General features: G+C 39.1%; 1 protein-coding gene across 1 annotated transcript in view; it reads right to left on the bottom strand.

Annotated features, from left to right (window-relative positions):
- The window catches only part of LOC107562851 (zinc finger protein 521-like), a 64,135-nt gene that overhangs the window by 34,675 nt on the left and 7,338 nt on the right, over positions 1–22,122 (bottom strand). Inside the window, exons 3-4 of the mRNA XM_016247593.1 lie at positions 19,831–19,893; positions 15,416–15,559 (exon numbers count right to left, since the gene is read on the bottom strand). Of these exons, the coding sequence (XP_016103079.1) occupies positions 15,416–15,559; positions 19,831–19,893 (207 nt within the window). The remainder of the gene's footprint in view (positions 1–15,415; positions 15,560–19,830; positions 19,894–22,122) is intronic.

Raw genomic sequence — 22,122 nt, 5'->3', positions numbered from 1 at the left:
GAAGGCTTTTGTCAATTGTAAAGTCTGTAACCTTTAAAATAAAATAAAATAAATAAATACACACACACACACACACACACACACATATATATATACACACACATACTTCAACTTCATTTATTTATATACCACATTTAAATGCAACTTTTTTGCCCAAAGTGCTTCACAAATTAAGGATAAAAATAAAATACACACACATAACTTACACACAAGTAAACAAACATTTATATAAGGTTCCCAAGTCAAACTTTCTCTACTTCGAAAAAAAAAAAAAAAATAATAATAATATTATTTACTTTATATATATATATATAAAGAATTATCATATATTTTTTATATATATATATATATATATTTATTATTATTATTATTATTATTATTTGAGACATGCATTTTAGTATACAATAGTAATATATTTCTGTCATCATTTCTTTAATTTAATCCAAACTTTTATTTTGGCGGTCTGTCATGATGATCTTGAGTTTCAGTGTGAATTTGATGGTAGTTTTTTTTTTTTTTTTATGAAACTGTGTAAAGCAGCTGAAGTGACTCTCAGAGCAGCTCTGGAGATGAAGATTGTGTGTGAGTGTCCTTATATATTGAGATGCAGTGACAGAAAACACTGTCAGTAAACAAAACTAGAGCACTCGTTCACAGAGACACGCAGAACATGCAGCCATATTTATTTCTGCTCTTAGATTAATCCATATCGAGTAGAAATGTCCAGAATTTATCATCGTCATCGACATAAATTTGAAATTGCCCAGCCCTACTTAATCCTGACTTCATCTCTTGGCTTTATCACGGTTCATCAGAGTCTTTGTATCAGCTCTTTCCTGTGATATTCCCCTCGTCCTCGAGCTCATCTCAGCGTGCAGCGCTCAGGGAGTGGAAGTGCTGTTGAGCAGGTCAGGTATGAGTGAGCAAACAGGAAGGTGGCTCTGCCAGGGGCCTTGGCTGGGTCTCTGTCCCCTGCGGCCCACCGGGGGGGAGCTCAATCTGTCCCCCAGCAGAGCCCGGCCCGGCCCGCTTCACTGATTCACCCACCCTGAGCGAGTGAGGCAGAGCGGCAGCAATATACAACACTTTGTGCTTTACTACAACAAAGACAGGCGGCCAAAAAAAAAAAAAAAAGCAGATGGATGAGCCAAACAAACTCCAACTGCTCATAGCAGCTCATATGTCTGTTTCACACCAAACACATTTCTCAGCATGTCTTGTTTCCACAACTTCAAAATGGCAAACAGTGTGTGACAGCATTTATTGCTACTAGGAGCTCTAAAGGGGGCCCGAGGGTCCCAGTGTCCATAAGCTTGCTCTGTTTTCGTTTTTGCAATGACAAATAATTATGTTCTGCTTAATATTCAACAATTCAAATGCTTATTTTGAAATATATATGTAGCACCACTTACACAGAAGTCAGTTTCAAACCAAGCAGCTTTCTATTGGTCTCTTTCAGGCGTGCAGCGTGTTTTTCATGCACTCCTGTCTGAAATGTCAAGATGTATTCCCCATCAGTGTGAAGATGCACTGACATACCGCCAAGCCTGAACACACACACACACACACACACACACACTGCATTCATTAATGATTAGATTTGGACAAAGGTGAGAAAAACCCCTCATCTAAGCTCACACAAATGGAAGTGATGTATTTCCTGAGGACGCATGAGAGGCAGTGTCTGAGTTTAGTTAAATCAAAGCGGACTAGAAGTTCACTGAGCATTTGATGAATAATAGTCTGAAAAAAACTGACTAATAAAAATAACACAGTAGTTGAATAATAGTTAATAGTAGTGTTATATGAACATGAGATTGTATTATCATGCATCTGATGTGGTTTGGAGAATGGATGGGTGGATGGATGGGTATTAATATGACATTTCAAATAAAATGTTTCAGAGCATAGTTTCATTAAAGTGCATTTTAGTAGAAAAATTTTTTTATTGAAGAGCATTAATGCAAGAATGAAATGTGTGAAATGCAACGTTTTTTAATGGATCAAGCAGTCATATACTTTAAATATTTATCAGGTGCATTATAAATTATGACAATTTTAGATACATAGCTATGCTGAAGTGCCATTAAAGGGGTTGAGAAAGCACTCAAATGTTTAACATTTTACTTTCAAGATGTCAAATCTAATTTAGTATCACTTAAACATAAATAGAGTAAGTTGCAATAAGTAGTTCCAAAACACTGTATTATGTATGTGTGTACTCTGAAAGCATATCATTGCTATAATATGCTCTAAGGTATGTAAGATAAGGTGCAGTAAGAGATTTCTGTGAAACACTGTGGAAAGTCGATCGGGCCGAGCACCAAAACACACTTGTAGTTAATCACCAGTAAGGGGCGTGTCCATTCGTTACGGGGGAGGTGTCATTGTTGCATATCATGCTCATAAATTTGGGGGCGGAGCTATCAAGATAGAGGTGAGATCCTTTTGGGTATGGGTGTGTTTGTTTTGGTGATTTCAAATATCAACAGCATTTCTCAGAAATCGCTTAAGTTTTTTTTACTAAAACAGAAGACACACAATTTTGCTATCATGTTGGGGGAAATTCCTTTGACTTTTTATTGTTTTTATAGTATATTTTCTGTCCTCTAACCCAGCCTCTACACCCAAAACCTAAGCCTTACAAAAACCTTTCTGCACTTTTATATTTTCATTAAGACGTTATTTAGTATGTTTATCAAGCTGTTTTCCTCATGGGGACCGTTGGCTGCTCCCCGTAACCTAGCTTATTTCATGTTTTATTAGCCTTGAGGGGACATTCGGTCGCTACAATGTGGGGAAAACCTGACTCACACGCTGACGTTCTGCTTCGGTCTTTTTAACTGCAGGTTTTCTCTCTGTCTCTTCACATACTCTAATCCACTCCAGATGAACAAACATTTTTGTTTCTCCACAGTCATATTCATCTCACCCTCCCTTATTCCTCAATACAGAAGAGAGACACAAGTACAGACAAACAACAGACAGAACAATGAAAACAAAGAATAAACATTTACATCATTCCAAATTTTGGGGTCTCAATTTAAAAAGTATAGTTCTGAGTCTTTGAAGAACTACAGTACAGATGACCTCAACTACAAGTCGACAAAGTATATTCACCATTACAGAGAATTTGAAAGAATTCTAGTGGCTCCTCAGCATCTGTCTAAGTGTCACGATCTTGGTCTTAAAGGCCTGGTATTGGACTAGATCAGGGACGGGCAACTCCGGTCCTGAGGGGCCACTGTCCTGCAAATTTTAGCTCCATCCCTAATCAAACACCTGAAAATCAAACCTATACCCATGTCCCAATTCAGGGGCTGCATCCTTCGAAGGATGCAGACTTCAAAAGCCATGCCTTAGAAGGCTGCAAGGGTCAAACTGAGCACTGTTAAGGCTTGTTCACACCGGGACCAATCATCGCCGACGTTTAACGCCTCGTGACTAAACAAAGGGCGCCAATGTGAGCGTGCACACCGACGGGCAAAACGCGAGGCGTAAAATCTTTGTTTTTTTGGTTTGACCAGTAGTTGAATAATAGTTAATAGTAGTGTTATATGAACATGAGATTGTATTATCATGCATCTGATGTGGTTTGGAGAATGGATGGGTGGATGGATGGGTATTAATATGACATTTCAAATAAAATGTTTCAGAGCATAGTTTCATTAAAGTGCATTTTAGTAGAAAAAAAAATTTATTGAAGAGCATTAATGCAAGAATGAAATGTGTGAAATGCAACGTTTTTTTAATGGATCAAGCAGTCATATACTTTAAATATTTATCAGGTGCATTATAAATTATGACAATTTTAGATACATAGCTATGCTGAAGTGCCATTAAAGGGGTTGAGAAAGCACTCAAATGTTTAACATTTTACTTTCAAGATGTCAAATCTAATTTAGTATCACTTAAACATAAATAGAGTAAGTTGCAATAAGTAGTTCCAAAACACTGTATTATGTATGTGTGTACTCTGAAAGCATATCATTGCTATAATATGCTCTAAGGTATGTAAGATAAGGTGCAGTAAGAGATTTCTGTGAAACACTGTGGAAAGTCGATCGGGCCGAGCACCAAAACACACTTGTAGTTAATCACCAGTAAGGGGCGTGTCCATTCGTTACGGGGGAGGTGCCATTGTTGCATATCATGCTCATAAATTTGGGGGCGGAGCTATCAAGATAGAGGTGAGATCCTTTTGGGTATGGGTGTGTTTGTTTTGGTGATTTCAAATATCAACAGCATTTCTCAGAAATCGCTTAAGTTTTTTTTACTAAAACAGAAGACACACAATTTTGCTATCATGTTGGGGGAAATTCCTTTGACTTTTTATTGTTTTTATAGTATATTTTCTGTCCTCTAACCCAGCCTCTACACCCAAAACCTAAGCCTTACAAAAACCTTTCTGCACTTTTATATTTTCATTAAGACGTTATTTAGTATGTTTATCAAGCTGTTTTCCTCATGGGGACCGTTGGCTGCTCCCCGTAACCTAGCTTATTTCATGTTTTATTAGCCTTGAGGGGACATTCGGTCGCTACAATGTGGGGAAAACCTGACTCACACGCTGACGTTCTGCTTCGGTCTTTTTAACTGCAGGTTTTCTCTCTGTCTCTTCACATACTCTAATCCACTCCAGATGAACAAACATTTTTGTTTCTCCACAGTCATATTCATCTCACCCTCCCTTATTCCTCAATACAGAAGAGAGACACAAGTACAGACAAACAACAGACAGAACAATGAAAACAAAGAATAAACATTTACATCATTCCAAATTTTGGGGTCTCAATTTAAAAAGTATAGTTCTGAGTCTTTGAAGAACTACAGTACAGATGACCTCAACTACAAGTCGACAAAGTATATTCACCATTACAGAGAATTTGAAAGAATTCTAGTGGCTCCTCAGCATCTGTCTAAGTGTCACGATCTTGGTCTTAAAGGCCTGGTATTGGACTAGATCAGGGACGGGCAACTCCGGTCCTGAGGGGCCACTGTCCTGCAAATTTTAGCTCCATCCCTAATCAAACACCTGAAAATCAAACCTATACCCATGTCCCAATTCAGGGGCTGCATCCTTCGAAGGATGCAGACTTCAAAAGCCATGCCTTAGAAGGCTGCAAGGGTCAAACTGAGCACTGTTAAGGCTTGTTCACACTGGGACCAATCATCGCTGACGTTTAACGCCTCGTGACTAAACAAAGGGCGCCAATGTGAGCGTGCACACCGACGGGCAAAACGCGAGGCGTAAAATCTTTGTTTTTTTGGTTTGACGCGCCACATTAAAAACTGGCCGACCAATGAGATTGGCGCTTTTGTTCACGTGCCTGGAGCTTCTGAAGTTACAGTTACAGTAAAACACAACATGGTGGCGCTCAAGCACAAAACGGTCTTGCCGAGCACACATTGATACCTAACAACGAAGAGGAAGTAAGTAGACCAAGAAGATGCCGGGACCAATCATCGCCGACGTTTAACGCCTCGTGACTAAACAAAGGGCGCCAATGTGAGCGTGCACACCGACGGGCAAAACGCGAGGCGTAAAATCTTTGTTTTTTTGGTTTGACGCGCCACATTAAAAACTGGCCGACCAATGAGATTGGCGCTTTTGTTCACGTGCCTGGAGCTTCTGAAGTTACAGTTACAGTAAAACACAACATGGTGGCGCTCAAGCACAAAACGGTCTTGCCGAGCACACATTGATACCTAACAACGAAGAGGAAGTAAGTAGACCAAGAAGATGCATCAAGGCATGATGAATGTAGAGCTGCTGGTCTCATTGGTGTCTGAACACAAAGGGCTTTATGAAAAATCTCGATAAGAGGGAGTTGTTATGGAGAGGAATTGCAGATCAAATAGATTCGATGCATACCGGGGGTATTTCTGTTTTTCATTAAGCGCCATCTAATGTCAGGGAGTGAATTTCCACATTCACTCGGCTCATTGCCAATGAAAATCGCATGATGAACACAAAAGACGCATTGAAAAACGTCGGCGATAAGCGCACACGATAATCGTCCTGGTGTGTACGAGGCTCTAAGCAGAAGCAATGTTTGTACTGGACTTATACTGGAGTTATAATCAAAAGTCAGAAAAAAAGGGGTTCACAACAATCTAAATCTTTTCACGTTGTTCCATTTATGTACATAATAAAAAGTATGAACTATCTATAATAAGATATAAGTCTACAGCGTGCACACCGACGGGCAAAACGCGAGGCGTAAAATCGTTGTTTTTTTGGTTTGACGCGCCACATTAAAAACTGGCTTACCAATGAGATTGGCGCTTTTGTTCACGTGCCTGGAGCTTCTGAAGTTACAGTTACAGTAAAACACAACATGGTGGCGCTCAAGCACAAAACGGTCTTGCCGAGCACACATTGATACCTAACAATGAAGAGGAAGTAAGTAGACCAAGAAGATGCATCAAGGCATGATGAATGTAGAGCTGCTGGTCTCATTGGTGTCTGAACACAAAGGGCTTTATGAAAAATCTCGATAAGAGGGAGTTGTTATGGAGAGGAATTGCAGATCAAATAGATTCGATGCATACCGGGGGTATTTCTGTTTTTCATTAAGCGCCATCTAATGTCAGGGAGTGAATTTCCACATTCACTCGGCTCATTGCCAATGAAAATCGCATGATGAACACAAAAGACGCATTGAAAAACGTCGGCGATAAGCGCACACGATAATCGTCCTGGTGTGTACGAGGCTCTAAGCAGAAGCAATGTTTGTACTGGACTTATACTGGAGTTATAATCAAAAGTCAGAAAAAAAGGGGTTCACAACAATCTAAATCTTTTCACGTTGTTCCATTTATGTACATAATAAAAAGTATGAACTATCTATAATAAGATATAAGTCTACATTAAAACAGCTTTAAAGTGATTTTTGTAACGTTAGATTTTCAGTTAATTTGAAACCCAATACTTACATTTAAAAGTGCAAATCTACAATTTTCTTCATGGCTCTGGAAACAAAAGATGTATATCAAGACCGCATTTAAAGGAGCTTTCAATCTGGGACAGCCTTTGTCGCACCACTGTGATGCATTCAGTCTTCGAATATAGCCTTTAAAGGATACCGCCTCTGAATTGAGACACAGCTTATGTCTTCAGGATTGCTTAGGAGTTACAGGTAGGTGGGCCGCAATGAATCCATCTCTTGTGTCTTTCACGCCTCGGGAAACAAAGGACACATTTGAAGGAGACTTCGAATTGGGACAGACATTGAAGGATGCAGCCCCTGAATTGGGACAAAGCTTATGTCTTCAGGATTGCTTGAAAATTACAGACAGGTGTGTCTGATTAGGGACGGAACTACACTCTGCAGGACAGTGGTCCTCCAAGATCTGAAGTTGCCCAGCCCAGTTCCAGGTCTGTTTGCCAAGATTTGATGTGTGTATCCCTCAGATTATAGCAATGATTTGAAACACAAACTTATTGTACTGACAAAAGTGTGAAGCCTCTGCATGGATGAGAGCAGCCTAATAATGCAACCGTTGCTAAATACAGCAGCATTCACTGACACCGCAGGAACTGTTCTGAGTCAAGACGCAGCAGAAGTCCAGACATGCACTGCACCTAAACAAACTACTGCTGTTGTGCAAGAAGAGAAACCTGCAAAACATTAAAAAAAAAAAAAAGTGAGGGAGGGAGGAAAAGAGGAACAGAGAAGTAAACAGATAAAGAAAAATGGCAGCATACCAAAATGCAGAAGACATGGGAGAGGGGTGGAAAAACCAGTCGCAGAGGAAAAAAGACGGTTTAAAATTTTGTTTTGCAGAAACATACATAAAGCTGCCGCTCAGACAAAAGGCAACACACACGGGTATTTGTGGAGCTGTCTACCCATGATACCATGCTGAAAGTTTATTAAACAAGAGCCCTTCATGTGAAGACTCCCCACCCACAGACGAGCCGAAGCCCCGCGGCCCCCATCATTCAGACGTTCCTTCATTTCAGCCGCGTGTTCACCTCCCCGCCGCTCTGGCCTCCCTCATCCTGCTGCGGATAAAACAGTCCCCGAAGGATCCTGCCGGTAATTTCCAGTTTCTATAGAAATTCAGGTATTAGAGAAGACCGCTTGGGGACCCCGGCTACAATATATCTCCACCATTTCATCCAAGCGAGAGAGGAAGTAGCAGCAGAAAAAGAAGAAAAAGAAAAGAGCTGAAAGTCCCCCAAGGGTCTCGCAGTTCAAATTTCTGAAGTTCAGGGGAGGAGGAGAGAGACGGCTCTGGGCTGAACATACGAGCATTAGAAAACCCACCACAATGAGAGGGAGAGAGTGGGGGGGGGAGCATTTCCTCTCTGGTCTGGCAGGAGCGGTTTCTTTTTCCCACTGGAAGCTTTTTACAAAACATGTGTTGCTGACATGCTGACAGATTGCTCAGTGAAGTGTTCGGAGTGTGCAAACACTGGCCATTTACAGGAAAATGTCCTCTACCTGAGGCGCCATGTTTTATACATACTCTTAAAAAAAGACAATGAAAAAACGATTGTAAACAAAGCAAGTCTCTTGAAGGTATACAGGGATACAGCAGTACAGCCATTCCCTTATTGACCCAAAGACAGCACAACATGCAAACGCTGTTAAAATGACAATGAAAAAACTATAGTCTGCCGTCTGATTGAGGACCAGAAGTGAGCGGTATTGACACCATCTTCATCGGCCGCTGGCTCAGAAAGTGCTGTCGTGGCAACCGAAAGAAAACGGGGGATCATAATGTATTCATGATGCAGCGACCCAGGGGTTGAGAGCACGCTCTCTGGGGACCCTTTACCTAGAGCTAGACGTGTCTGAGCAAAATCACTCAACATAGGACAAGAGCAGAATACTGAACAGGCCAGAGGAGAGAGAAGACGAAACAGGAGAAACGAGAGAAAAGACTGATGTACGTTAACAAATAGGGACACAACATCAGCAAAACACAGATAATGGAAATAGACGTTTATGATGTAAAAATACACCTATGATGGTGGATGGTTAGTTTTTTCTTAGTTAAACATGAATGCGTGCTTAAAGGGGGGGGTACAATGCTGTTCCATGCATTCAGAGTTGTTTACACTGTTAAAGAGTTGGATTCTCATGCGAAGCATTGACAAAATAAAAAAAAAATTTGGATGTATGACGGAGTATTTCTTTGCTAAAAATCGTACTTCCGGGTTCGTACAAGTTTCGGAGAGTTTTTTCCGATCATGGCTCTTCATCACGGTGGAACTCCTTATATGGGCATTTCTACCGGAAGCACGCGCCCACGCACACATCGACCAGAGCGAGAGCAAGAGTGCCTGTGCGCCCATCAACGCGATTCATTCAGCAGCGCTGCACGGGACTTGCTCGGGAAGAATGTCTCTAAAGAAGTGTGTTTTTGGTTGTAAGGGAAAGATAACTTTGTTCAGCTGACGGTGGAACTCCTTATATGGGCATTTCTACCGGAAGCACGCGAAGAGTGCCTGTGCGCCCATCAACGCGATTCATTCAGCAGCGCTGCACGGGACTTGCTCGGGAAGAATGTCTCTAAAGAAGTGTGTTTTTGGTTGTATGGGAAAGATAACTTTGTTCAGCTTCCTAAAGAACCCAACTTTATGTAAACGGTGGATGCAGTTTGTTTTTCCAGAGCAGCAACGCAGTTTCACAAGCGTGTTTGTTGACAAACGTTTTATAAACAAGGCCCAGTTCGACGCTGGATTAGCACATCGTTTGATACTGAAAGATGGAGCGGTCCCAGCTATAAACGATCCCGGTCATGATTCAGAACTGCAGACGGTAAGCGAAACTGCATCAAATGTCTGTTTTGTTGGCAATCAGCTCTCAAGTGCTCGTCAATCTTTAGCTCCGCCCACAGCGTGCCTCCAGGAGCTCGGCTTTTTCCGGAGAGAATCGTAAAGCTGTATCTTTCTTTTATAAATATGATAAAACGAAATACATTTTGGAGATATGAAGGATGCAGTACTACTCTATAGGTACTCAAGATTAACATGAGATTGGGTGAAACTGTGTGTGTTATGTCCCCTTTAAAACCAAACTCAAACACTGTCCAAAGCTATCATGAGTAGCAAATCTAAACCAATGTGTACTTCACAATCACTCTCAATCAACTGGAGATCTGCAGCATCAGTCATTACTCCAGAGTCCAGTGAGAGATTTACAGACAAACACTTGTTTTGTTGAATTAATGGCGTATTTAAATCTAATTTGTACATTTTCTTACGATCTAGTTACTCTCCATTGATGGTTAAGTAATTAGGGTCCAGGCACCAAATGTGTTGGAAAACTATTATGTTTGTCATGTGGGTGTCAGACTGTAAATGGCGAAGCCCCAAAACTTTGTAGGTCCCACCCACTGCCCAGGTGTTCATACACACATCCATGCAGTTACTAGGTGCCGCTATAATAATTGCATTTACTTTTTTCAAACCAACAAAAATGGCTGCCAGCAGCCAATCAAATTTCAGCAGCTACTAGGTACTAATGTGTGAAAAGCTGATCATTATGAAATTTGCTATATCCATTTCTGTCATCAATGATTTTTTATTAGCATTTAACAGTAGGCCTAATACATATTACAAAAATGCAATAAGAGACAAACAGAAACATACTGGCACAGTGGAAAGATGACAAAAAATAAAGCAAGAGATGAAAGAGAGAAAAAGACAACTAATTTAACATTGTTTAGGGGTCGACCTTCGTGCTTACGTTTTTCTAAAAATCATGATTCATTTTAAATGAATTCATAAGAATTAGCTGCGTTTTCCCCTGAGATTTGATTGGACGTACACTGAATTTAAGCAGACAGTATACAGGTAGAGGTGTGTCAGTGAGCTTTTGTGTGCAGCCGATCTCTGGCCATCCTCAGGCGAGAGGTTTACTGAGATCTCTGAGTAGTCTGCTCTGATATATAAGTCACTATGTGCATCAGTGTATAGAATAATATAACATGCCCAATGTAAAAACTTATTTTCTCAATAGTGAGCCCTTTAAGGGCAGGCCTGTTGTGAGTTCTGAGGTTTTTAACTGATTGTATATGCTTTTGTCAAACCCATCTATTCACATTAATTAAACTTATACCCATGATGCTGTACAGAGCATTCCACCAATCAGAGAGTTGCAGGCCAAACGAGATCTTTAGCTCCATCCATGCCATAATCGAGTCAGTCTCCTATGCTTCCAAAACACTTTTAAATTAATATGTTTATATTTCTATTTTAAATTTGATCCGCAATGTTTCATGGGATTATAGTTATTTCCCTTTTATAATTATAGTTCTTTCTTGTACTGTACCTTTGTCTTTGTGTCTAATTTACTTTTTTGCTTCAAATCAAAGGTTGTACGATCCATATGGGAAAAACTAATGGGAAAAATGCTTCCGGAAGAAGCGCCACTGAAAAAGTAGGTGGGCACTAATGCACTCTAGAGGAAGCAAAGTGGAAACTCATTGGCCATTGGCTCAAGTCCAGAAAGACAGATAGAACAATAGCTCTCTTGTTTTTTCTATATTTGCGTCTCTACAGAGATGAGCTATGGCTGGTAGACAAAACTCAAGGAATAGTTTATATGGAGCAAGATAGGATGCTCAGGAGACAGAAAGAGAGAGCGCGAGGAAGAGGAATAGATATGTCTCCTGAGACTGAATATCTAATGACCTTTTGGCTTTTACATGGACACGCTGAGACTGTGGCACACATTCAGATACACATTCATAATAACAATGCTTTCGAATTGCTCCAGTACTTTCGAATTGTTGAATTGATGAATTCATCAATGATGAGTTAATTGACTCGTGACACTGAAAAACCCTAGCGGAGGCCAAAGATCCTTCAGCCTGTCATGGCAGAAATTATGTGTTGTGCTATGAATTGCAGTTGGGCATTTTTTTAGAAAGTAATGATGCATGAAATCAAGCTTCAAAAATTGAAAACCTAAGACTAGACTTTATGCTCCCATGATGCTTTTTTTGTCATTGCAGAATATTTTACACACATATGTAACCTGCCACTAATAGTCCAGTTGGCATAAAGCTGAAGTGACTCCATAAAACTTGATATTTTTACTCTGACAAAACTGGAAGTCGGCGCAGCTTAAATCGGAAAAAACAAGCAGCCTATCGGCTCAAACTACACTGAAAACCATTTTTACTCAGGAATTGCTAGTAAATTTCACAAATAATAAAAAAAAAAAAACAGGACCGTAACCCAATGAATCAAAGAAAAAAAAGACTGAAATTGTATTTTCTTGTATTCCAATAATATTTCGAACTTCAATTTTTTTTGAATGCATATTAATTTGATTGATTAAAAAAGTTCCTATAATAGCTAAATAAGATTTGATATTGTGACTGTAAATATTAAATATTTTGCTAACAAAATGAAACATTTGATAATTTGCAGTTGGAGTCATACATGTTTAATGTGTGCATCCACTAATCTTCATATTACTGGCCAGTTGACGACTTGTAATGTCAGACTGAGCTCTGGTCTATTTAAGCTCTCTGTGTGCCAGTCACATTAGACTCCTCTCTTCTTAAACAAGCATTCAAGCACTAGAACGGAGAATATGAAATTGAAACGAAGTAAACTATAGCACTTAAAGATCGGTATACATTTAAAGGTAGACTGGAGTACTTACACTTTTACTGGAGTATTATTTCATAAGTGTGTCTGCACTTTGATTTGTGTACTTCATAGACCACCATATAGTGCATTAACGTTTATCAATAAACCTCTCACAAATGGATCCTCAGCCAGTGGGTTCATCAGATCCATTACACATTTAAACAATTTCCCAAAACTAACTTGTTCTCTATTAAACTCTAAATGCATATTTCACTCTCAAAAGATAATGGGAGGAGTCCACTGAATTTTTCCAGTTGATAAGGCTGTTTATGTGAACTTTTTAAATGTAAATCGGATTTTTAAATGTTTCATTTAAAAATGTCTGAATGGAAGATTTTTCAGATTAACTTTAATTTATAGTTCACCTTAGAAATAGTTCACCAAAAAATAACAATCTGCTGAAAATGTACCTCGGGCCATCCAAAATGAAAAAGTTTGTTTCTTCATCAGATTTGGAGAAATGTAGCACTGCATCAGTGTCTCAGCAATGGATGCTCTGCAGTGAATGGGTGCCGTCAGAATGAGAGTCCAAACAGCTGATAAAAACATCACAATAATGCACAAGTAATCCGCACCACTCTACAAAAGACTAGAATAAACTAATCCATCATTAAGACATTATAACTTTAAACCATAATTACTGGCCAAAATATGAGTCCATAATCCATAATAACACTTCCTCCAGTGAAAATACTCCATCTCCTGTTCTCTCTCAGAGCAGTTTCAGCTTGTAAACGGTGCAGATTTCTCTCCTGATTCAGATGAGACAACTTTGTCACTGTTATTATGGATAGAGAACTCATATTTTAGCCAATCGTAACAGTTTGAAGTTAAAAATATAAAAAAAAAAAAATTTATAATGAATATCTTAATAATGAATTTGTTTCTTACAAACACACAGCTTTTGTCTTCTCCAGATGTTAACTGATGGACTGGAGTGCTGTGGATTACTTGTGGATTATCGTGATGTTTAATCAGCTGTTTGGACTCTCGTTCTGACGGCACCCATTCACTGCAGAGCATCCATCGCTGAGACACTGATGCAGTGCTACATTTCTACAAATCTGATGAAGAAACAAACTCAACTACATCTTGGATGGCCTGGGGGTGAATACATTTTCAGCAAACTTTAATTTTTGGGTCAACTATTCCTTTAAGCTTAATCCTTATTGGTGCAGCCTATAATAATAATAATAATAATAATAAACTGGATAAGCGTGCTTTGTAACGGTTTACAACTCCACAAAGAAGTATCTGTTAAAAGCTTATGCTTGGTGACCTTGAGGAGCTGTATTCCTGAGCGTTTATGTGGAGATGGACAGCTGTTGCATTTCCAGCCTCCCGGAGGACAGCAGCGGCTGAACCGACAGGATGCTGAAACCATCCGCAGAAACTCAATCCTCAGCCGGGCCGGAGCCAGAACCCCACCGACGCCGAGAGCTTTCAGGGGTAAACATTCCTATCCCAGCCCACTCTGGGGAGCACTTCTACCATCCTACCCCGGCAGAAAGACACCCTCTCTGGGGAAAACAGCCCATCGGGTAGGGGTTCAGTATGAGGAATGTTGGAGGGTGCAAGCATTCTTCCTTTCCTGTTCCTGTGGAAGACAGCAAGTCCTGCGGGACACATTCCTATAGCCGTCTCTCTCTCTGTCTCTCTGCAGTTCTGCATTAGCACAATCAATAGTCCAATCACTTCAGGGACACGGGTGGATCCATCAGCCCATTCCCATGACGCAATGCAGTGGTCATGACTTAAGTGCACAGAGAGGTGTTAAAGCTCCTCTGGACCAGGCCGAGACGACGGCAGCCATTGATCGAGGCGACACTGCCTCTGTCTTTGTGTCTCATTCTCCCACAAAAAAAATTGTTTTGCACACCCTTAGTCGGGGTTCCCCGTAGCACTATTCATGAAGAAGTATCAAATATATTCTACCTGATATAAGATGTAAGATATAAGACAACATGTCTTTATTGCATTGTATTCTCTGGCAACACACACAGACGCAGAGACAAACACGCACACACAGATTTTATTTTATTTTTTTAAGTTAACTATAATAACCCTGTTGGTTTTGTCTAACAAATCTGTCACCGGACGAATCTGTGATTACTGAACTGTCAGTACGTTATGACTATTAGTGATTTGCAACTGGAAATGAACCAAGAGCTCTTACTGTGTTTTGTTCTCTCAAGACTCGCAGTCAGCCTAATTACTGCACATGTCATTTGTGAAGAAAATGAAGCTGAATGAGTGTGTTCAAGTCTTTTTGTGCTGAATTTAATCTGTGAAAACATCAGAGAGAGTGAATGTGAGCTCCTCGTTGCAGCGTGGTTTTAATAAACCTGCTTTCACCTGCACACTTCTGCTCTTCTTCAGATATGCACCGTTCCCAAATGATTATTACATTCTTCTTTTTGGCCTCCACAGGGAGCTCATTTAAACCCCCGTCTCAAGTACTGAGCAATTAAGACTTATTTGTCAGAGAAATAGGGGTTTTTAATGAGGGGCTGCTCTGATGGCAGAAGTCAGCAGAGGGAGTCGCTGATCAAATCCAGCCAAATCAATTACGCAGAAGTACTGAATTACATCAGTCAATGTTCCAAATTCTGACCATTTTAAAGCTAACTCTCCTGTATAATACACATTCTGAAGGGGGTTGTCCAATTAATCTTTGCGTCTGCACAGTTTAAAAATTGTCTGTATGACTCGTGCATCATGCAATTCTAGAGCCTGAAGTGATGTTGTGTGTGTACTTTAAAGAAGTATCTATATAGCGTGGTTATTATTTACCTGTGAGTTGACTCTTGTGTGGCGTGAGTGTGTTCAGGAGCTCAAACACCTGCTCTTCCTCCTCCTCTTCCTCTCCCTCAGGACAGATCTGGCTCCTCAGACGGTCATTTCCTTCATTCTTTGGCTCAATCTCAGCATCTGGATCTGATGGACCAAGCGTAGCAGGAGGAGAAATGATCATCAATAGTTTAAGATCTATTCTCACATTATCCCAGAAGACAAACGGACGTATTAAAACAACATTCACAGAGATCATTTTTCAGCAATAATTGCATTGATTGTATCTGCATTACTTTTTATTAGCAAAATAAAAAAAACTAACTTTGATTTTGTTCAGTATGAGCAGGCGACTGAAGGTAATTGTATCTACCAGCCACTGTGGAAGACAAATTCTCATGGATTGGCCTTTGACAACAATGCATTCTTGTTGTAAAGCGTTTGATAGTGAGAAAGAAAAGCTCCATGTGTTTGATTGACTGTTCATCTCAAACATATGCAACCATATGCATACGCACAGAAAACATTATAGAAAAATCGCTGATGAGCTGAAAACATCTCTAGATATTCTGCTCAAATAAACGTGTAATACAGCCAGTCTGTTTTCTTTCACACAGTTTGCTGCGACTAAATCCATGAGCAGTCCATGCCCACTGATGTTCTCTTAATTTGTGCTTATGTGAAAGTGCAATAATTCTGATGAAATGTAGGAAAAAAAATTAAAACACAATAATTGTGATTAACAGTCGTGAATCGCAGAATAATCATGATCAACCGTTTAACAATTATCCAGCAGCCCAAATATAGGCTACTGTCAGCTGGTCTTTATTGCAAAAGCATGTGCGAATATAATGAATACAAACAGTACAGTCTACAATCAGCCTGCCAACCAGATTTGGCAGGGCACTCGCAGCATGTCGAATTAACTAGTTTGTACTCATTATCTTCTATCAAGTTCTCTCTGAACAAAAGAAAGACAATTGCTAATATATCTGCAAGCAGAGATGACGGGTCCAAGCCACAGTGGCATCAGGAAAATGGTGCACAGTGTGCACATGCATTTACAGCAACCCCTAAAGAATGCATATTACTATCTTAGAATAATAGTATGTACCCTTAAGGCAATAATATGGACCCTTACCTTACGATACTAAAATAAATGGTCAGGTGATCTTGTTGACAAACAAACCAGACAGGACAGTAGATGGTGTGAAAATGGTGTTTAAAAATGGTGTATTGACGTCTTTCCGCGGTTGAAACAAGATACCTACTGATGTTCATTCATGTTTATTTCGTGCTATAACTAGTAAAGATGAAGTGATGATCGGTTCACGTGCCGCTTGAACTGAGGCGCTACAGCGATCTGTCACAACACATTAAAGAGCCACAAAACGGTATTTATTGCATTCATCAAATTCAACAGGCCCTTCAACTATCCATTCACTCTTTGCAACAGAGCTCTGAGAATCTGTTCCTCAAGGATGTGGCATCTATCTAATAGATCACTGTCTCAAAGCACAACAATAGCAGCATCTTGGTAAGAATGTTTTCAGCAACATGTGATGTGATTTCAACCGTAGTCTACTTGATTAATGGCGTTTAATTTTGTATTCATTCTGTCGTATGACAACTGGTATTTACTCAAAACCCGGCTGCTCAAATACTCTCCAGCAAGAGAAATTGCAATTATTTCTGCACGCATCTCATCACGTCTCCTTGGCAAACTGGTTAATTGGCACTCAGAAAAATGATTCTAGGTTTCCTGCATCCTTCTATTATTTCACCACAGTCTGACGAACTGACAATTGATAATTCAAATCTGTCATGGTAACACTAAACTAATATAAGGCCTTTCGAGATATTTTTTCTGTGCATTAATGACATTTTGTTGTTGTTGTTTTAACCTTGGTTTAATCAGAAGAGGCTGAACGGTTTAGAAGATTGATAGCTGTTTGACAGGTGGATTTTACAAGGTTTGTCCTAAAGCTCTTTCAAAATTCAAGCAGGACAACATGGACCTACTGAAAATATTATATATGCATATGCATAGCTAGTTTCTTGAGATGGCAAGTGGAAATTTTGCTAGAGATTTGGATTTGATGGTTGCAGTGCTGAATAAAGACTTCATCATATGGATTCAGAATATTTGGATTACAGTGCATGAATAAAACATTACTTTTATGATCATTTTCTGGTGCTTTTGTGTATTTTATGGTCATTCTTTGTGTGTCCCATGGCAAACAAAATAAACATTACATGAAAAGTAATTATAAAATGATTACAGAACTTCGATTCCTTTTAAGATTTTAAAGCTTAGCCATGATTAAAATTATGTAATCATTTAAAACGAGTCGGCAGCAGAAGTCACACAGAGCAGAATTAAATTGTATAATATCAAATTAAATAAATTTGCATTTAATCATAAATACAATATAATTAACATTAATTCCACAAATTAAACATTCATATATTAAATAAGAATTTCTTCAAAATTTGTATGTCTGTAAAGTTGTTAATTCATTAATAATTTATGTCGATCCTGTATGTTTTAGGGTCTATGCAAATATAAGTACAGTGGGGCAAAAAAGTATTTAGTCAGCCACCAATTGTGCAAGTTCTCCCACTTAAAAAGATGAGAGCTGACTAAATACTTTTTTGCCCCACTGTATGTAGACATCTGTGGAAACAGCTTATTCAGAACAGTACTAAATAAAAATAACATGCCATTTTTATGCTCCCTCTTATTTTGTTAAAATTATTAACATATTCTGCAAAAGGTAAAAGTATTGGTAGAACTGCATCTTTAAGTCCTGTTTTCTGACATCTTTTAGATCTGAAAGAAACAACTCTCAAATATGAAATATCACAGTTTGAACATGCATTGCTGGGCTGAAATATCAGTTGCTTTCATCATCCATTGTACTGTATTTATGTCTTCACAGCAGCGCTAACAGATGACAGGCTCGCAGGTACCATCATCCATATGAGCTTTAAAATAAACACACATGAGAGCCGACCTTTACATGAGACAAATGAAGCAGCAGATTCGCTGGACTCACTCATGACCTGATTACTGCTCACCGCCACTGAACGCCACATGCATGACAGGAGGCATTCATCTACTGAACCACCACAGCTCACATCCGCTCTATAGACATCCATATAACAGCACAAAGAGCTGCACTGCCACGTGCAAATCAGATTCATATATACATTATCCATCTGGGTTGACTTCCATGGCACACAGAAATGAGTAGGGACACATTAAGGCACATAATGGATCTCTAAAAAGTGAAGATGATCTCTGGGAGACATTTGCAAAAGTGCTGGAATCTTATACGAGCTAGCTAAATTAATTGCATTAAAATTCAGTATAATGCTAATCCATTTAACAGCTGCTGGTAGATTCAGTCTTGCATTCCTTGTCACTTCTCTTCAACTGAAAAGGTCAATATTAGCTGAAAAAACACACTGATGCACGCTGCAAAAAGCTCTTGCAGTGCAAATGCGGGCTATACAAGACCTGCTGCTGTCAGATATGTCATTAATAATAATCAAACAACTACACAACTCACTGTTCTTTGGATAACTTTAGCTTTAATAAGCTATCTACACTCAGATACTGAGAACCTTCAATGCTTTTTTGTGTATTGCTTGAAATTTGTTTCTTTATTCATCATTTTCTTACAGTTGACTTATCTTTACTTACTTAATTGAACACTGCTTGAAGGCTATGTGCCATTGTTTTCACTTATTATTAATTTGCATCAGTATATAACGTTTTAAATAGTTAAAAAGATAAAGGAGTTAAAATATCCTCAATTAATTGGTATCATGAAATTTCACTGTTGCTAAAATTTTGGTACAGAGACAACTCTATATGGAACACATTCATTCTAGTAATGCATTCGGTTTAAAAAATAATAATATGCAAATTTTGAAAAATAGAGTGTCAGAGTGACGAACATCTTTGAGGAATAAATGAATTCAGTCCACGCTCAAGAAACTGCATTTGAATCTGTTTTGTGTACGTGTATAAAGGTGTTATCATTTTGGAATATGCAACCTCATGAGAGAAATGTTAAAATACTATGCCACAGCAACAGTATGTGTCATCTGCATTATTAGCATTATAAACCTCAAATCCTTGCAAATAGATTTTTTTATTTTGACTAGCAATATTTGTACTGACTGCATGGCCTCCGTGGAGCCGCATAGTTTCCTTATATTGCTTTGAAGTGTCTTGTATGGAAATTCTCTGACAGTTTGGAACATCATTTACCTTTGCATCAGCTGATTTGGATGTTTTAAACTCTGCTTTCTATTGTCAAACCCCAATCTGTATGTAACTCACACAACACATAGCTTTTACACATGCACAGAGCTTTCACTGCTGAAAGAACAGAATAAAACATTACCGGTTATTACAGCAGACTGCCTGTGGCTCTGGTGCTCTTCTGACACATTGTCTTCTACTGTCACTGAGAAAGAGAATTTGACTGTTAGCCAACAGCAGAAAGACCCACTCTCATTATTACTGAAAAAAAAAAAAAACATATATAAATATATATTTCTGTCTATATTTCCATTCTGATATAGAGCGATATCGCATGACTACGAGTGTGGTATTGTTTTTATAAAACAGTACAATGCCACAAATGTGCAAATAAATAAGAAACAAGAACAGTGTGTCTTAAAAACTACTTCCTTCCACCATGGATTCAAATCTCAGGCCAATTCGAAAATGACACTTTAGAGCTAGTAACGAAGGAACGTTGAGTTGCTTCATTAAAAGCTTACTGAATTACTGTATTAAAAGCTCACTGTATTGAGTAGAGTATTATGAGAAAGAGATGGACTGAGCGAGTGTGATTACCTGCATCTGATACAGCATTCATTCGTCAACTCAGTCTCATATTCACAATAAAACATTAGTTTGAATGTCTGCTGAGGAAAGCGATATCTTTGTTGTAGTATCCTTTCAACTGTTAAAAGATTTCCCATGAAAATGCTGGTCAATGCATTTGTTGGCTGCGTCTTACAAGGTGTTGTTGAAGGTAAAAATAATGTCCTTGTTTCAGTCCCTTTCAATTTAAAGGTCTTTACTACTGACTCACCCATAAAGCCAGTCTCTTGTCGCTATGTAATGTCACAAAAAATAACAATGTAACTAAAATCATCATCACTAACACACATATGGTTTTGATACCAAATACTATTATTAAATACTACTATTATTTATATAAAATATTATTTGTAAAAGTATAAGATGTTTGTACAATAGGACATAAACACAAGCAAACAAATCAGTCAAAAGTACAGCGCTCTGGTACAGCATTAAAGTTATATAAAAATATAAAGTTATGAAACTTAACTTTGCCTTCAGCCAAAACTCTTTGCGCTGGAACAAGTAATAGATTAATGAGACCAATAATTGCATGTTAGATTTACCCCAGAAAAATATGGCTCATGTTTATCCACAACATAGATGTTAGAGCATTCTATAATAACAGATAATTCCATATCTACTTCAGTCATAAAACTCTAGATGGCGCAGGTTGATAGGTCCTTTACATGCAATCGGCTGGCAATCACATAATTTAGTACATGGCACAAGCTGATTGGCCTCTGCTGCAACCAATGAGATTAGATCAACATTTAAATGTTCACTGTAACCCTCCACCTCCCCCAGCACCACCTGTCTAGATCTACTGCAGGATATATGCCTATTAATTCAGTACAATATCTGGTGTATCTGTTGGCAGTAGTGAAGTGTGGCCAAGTGTGGCCAAGTATGGTTACCCATACTAGGGTATAAGTGCTCTGCATTTAACCCATCCAAAGTGGACACACACAGCAGTGAACACACACACCGTGAACACACACCCGAAGCAGTGGGCAGCCATTTATGGGCACCTCAGTCGTGGTATTGAAGGTGGGAGAGAGCGCTGTACATTCACTCCCCCCACCTACAATCCCTGCCAGCACGAGACTCGAACCCACAACCTTTAGGTTACGAGTCCGACTCCTGACCTCCTCTGCTTTAAATAAAGCTTGCTTATGGATCCGCACGTTTCACGTCTTGTCAGCCCCGTTACAGAGGGTCACATATTGCTAAATTGACAAACATGATCATGTACAGTTTAAATATAATGTATATTACAGTGTGTGTACATAATCATTTATAAGTGATGCATGTACAATATGTGTACAGCAACCAAACACTTCACATGGTCAGACATTTCTGATAAGTCCCTTTATCAGTCAGCAAACTATTGATCAACAATCTAATACAGTCCAAATATTTGTATGTAAAACATGTCAGAGCTGTTTTTACTGATTTATGAACATTTCTGTAAAATGCACCACAAAAAGCATCCAACTACTCAGCATAAGTAAAGGCAGCCCTTAGGAGCTCATTCTCAGAGACAGAGAGGAATGTGGCACGGCATGTGTGTGTGTGTGTGTGTGTGTGTGTGTGTGTGAGTGTGAGCGAGAGTGTGTGTGTGTGAGAGAGTGTGAGAGAGAGTGTGTGTGTGTGAGAGAGAGAGAGAGAGAGAGAGAGAGTGTGTGTGTGTGTGTGTGTGTGTTATGCAGACGGGCAGCTCTGAGTAAATGTCAGCGTGAGAGGAGAACGTGTTTGCATATGAGCGGATGATGTATGTCTTTGGCCTGAAGACATTTATTCCCTTAAGCAATAATGCTGTCAC

The sequence above is a fragment of the Sinocyclocheilus grahami genome, unplaced genomic scaffold (assembly GCF_001515645.1).
Source record: "Sinocyclocheilus grahami isolate Dianchi unplaced genomic scaffold, SAMN03320097.WGS_v1.1 scaffold844.1, whole genome shotgun sequence".
NCBI lineage: Eukaryota > Metazoa > Chordata > Actinopteri > Cypriniformes > Cyprinidae > Sinocyclocheilus > Sinocyclocheilus grahami.
This window is presented reverse-complemented; position numbering and strand designations above follow the sequence as displayed.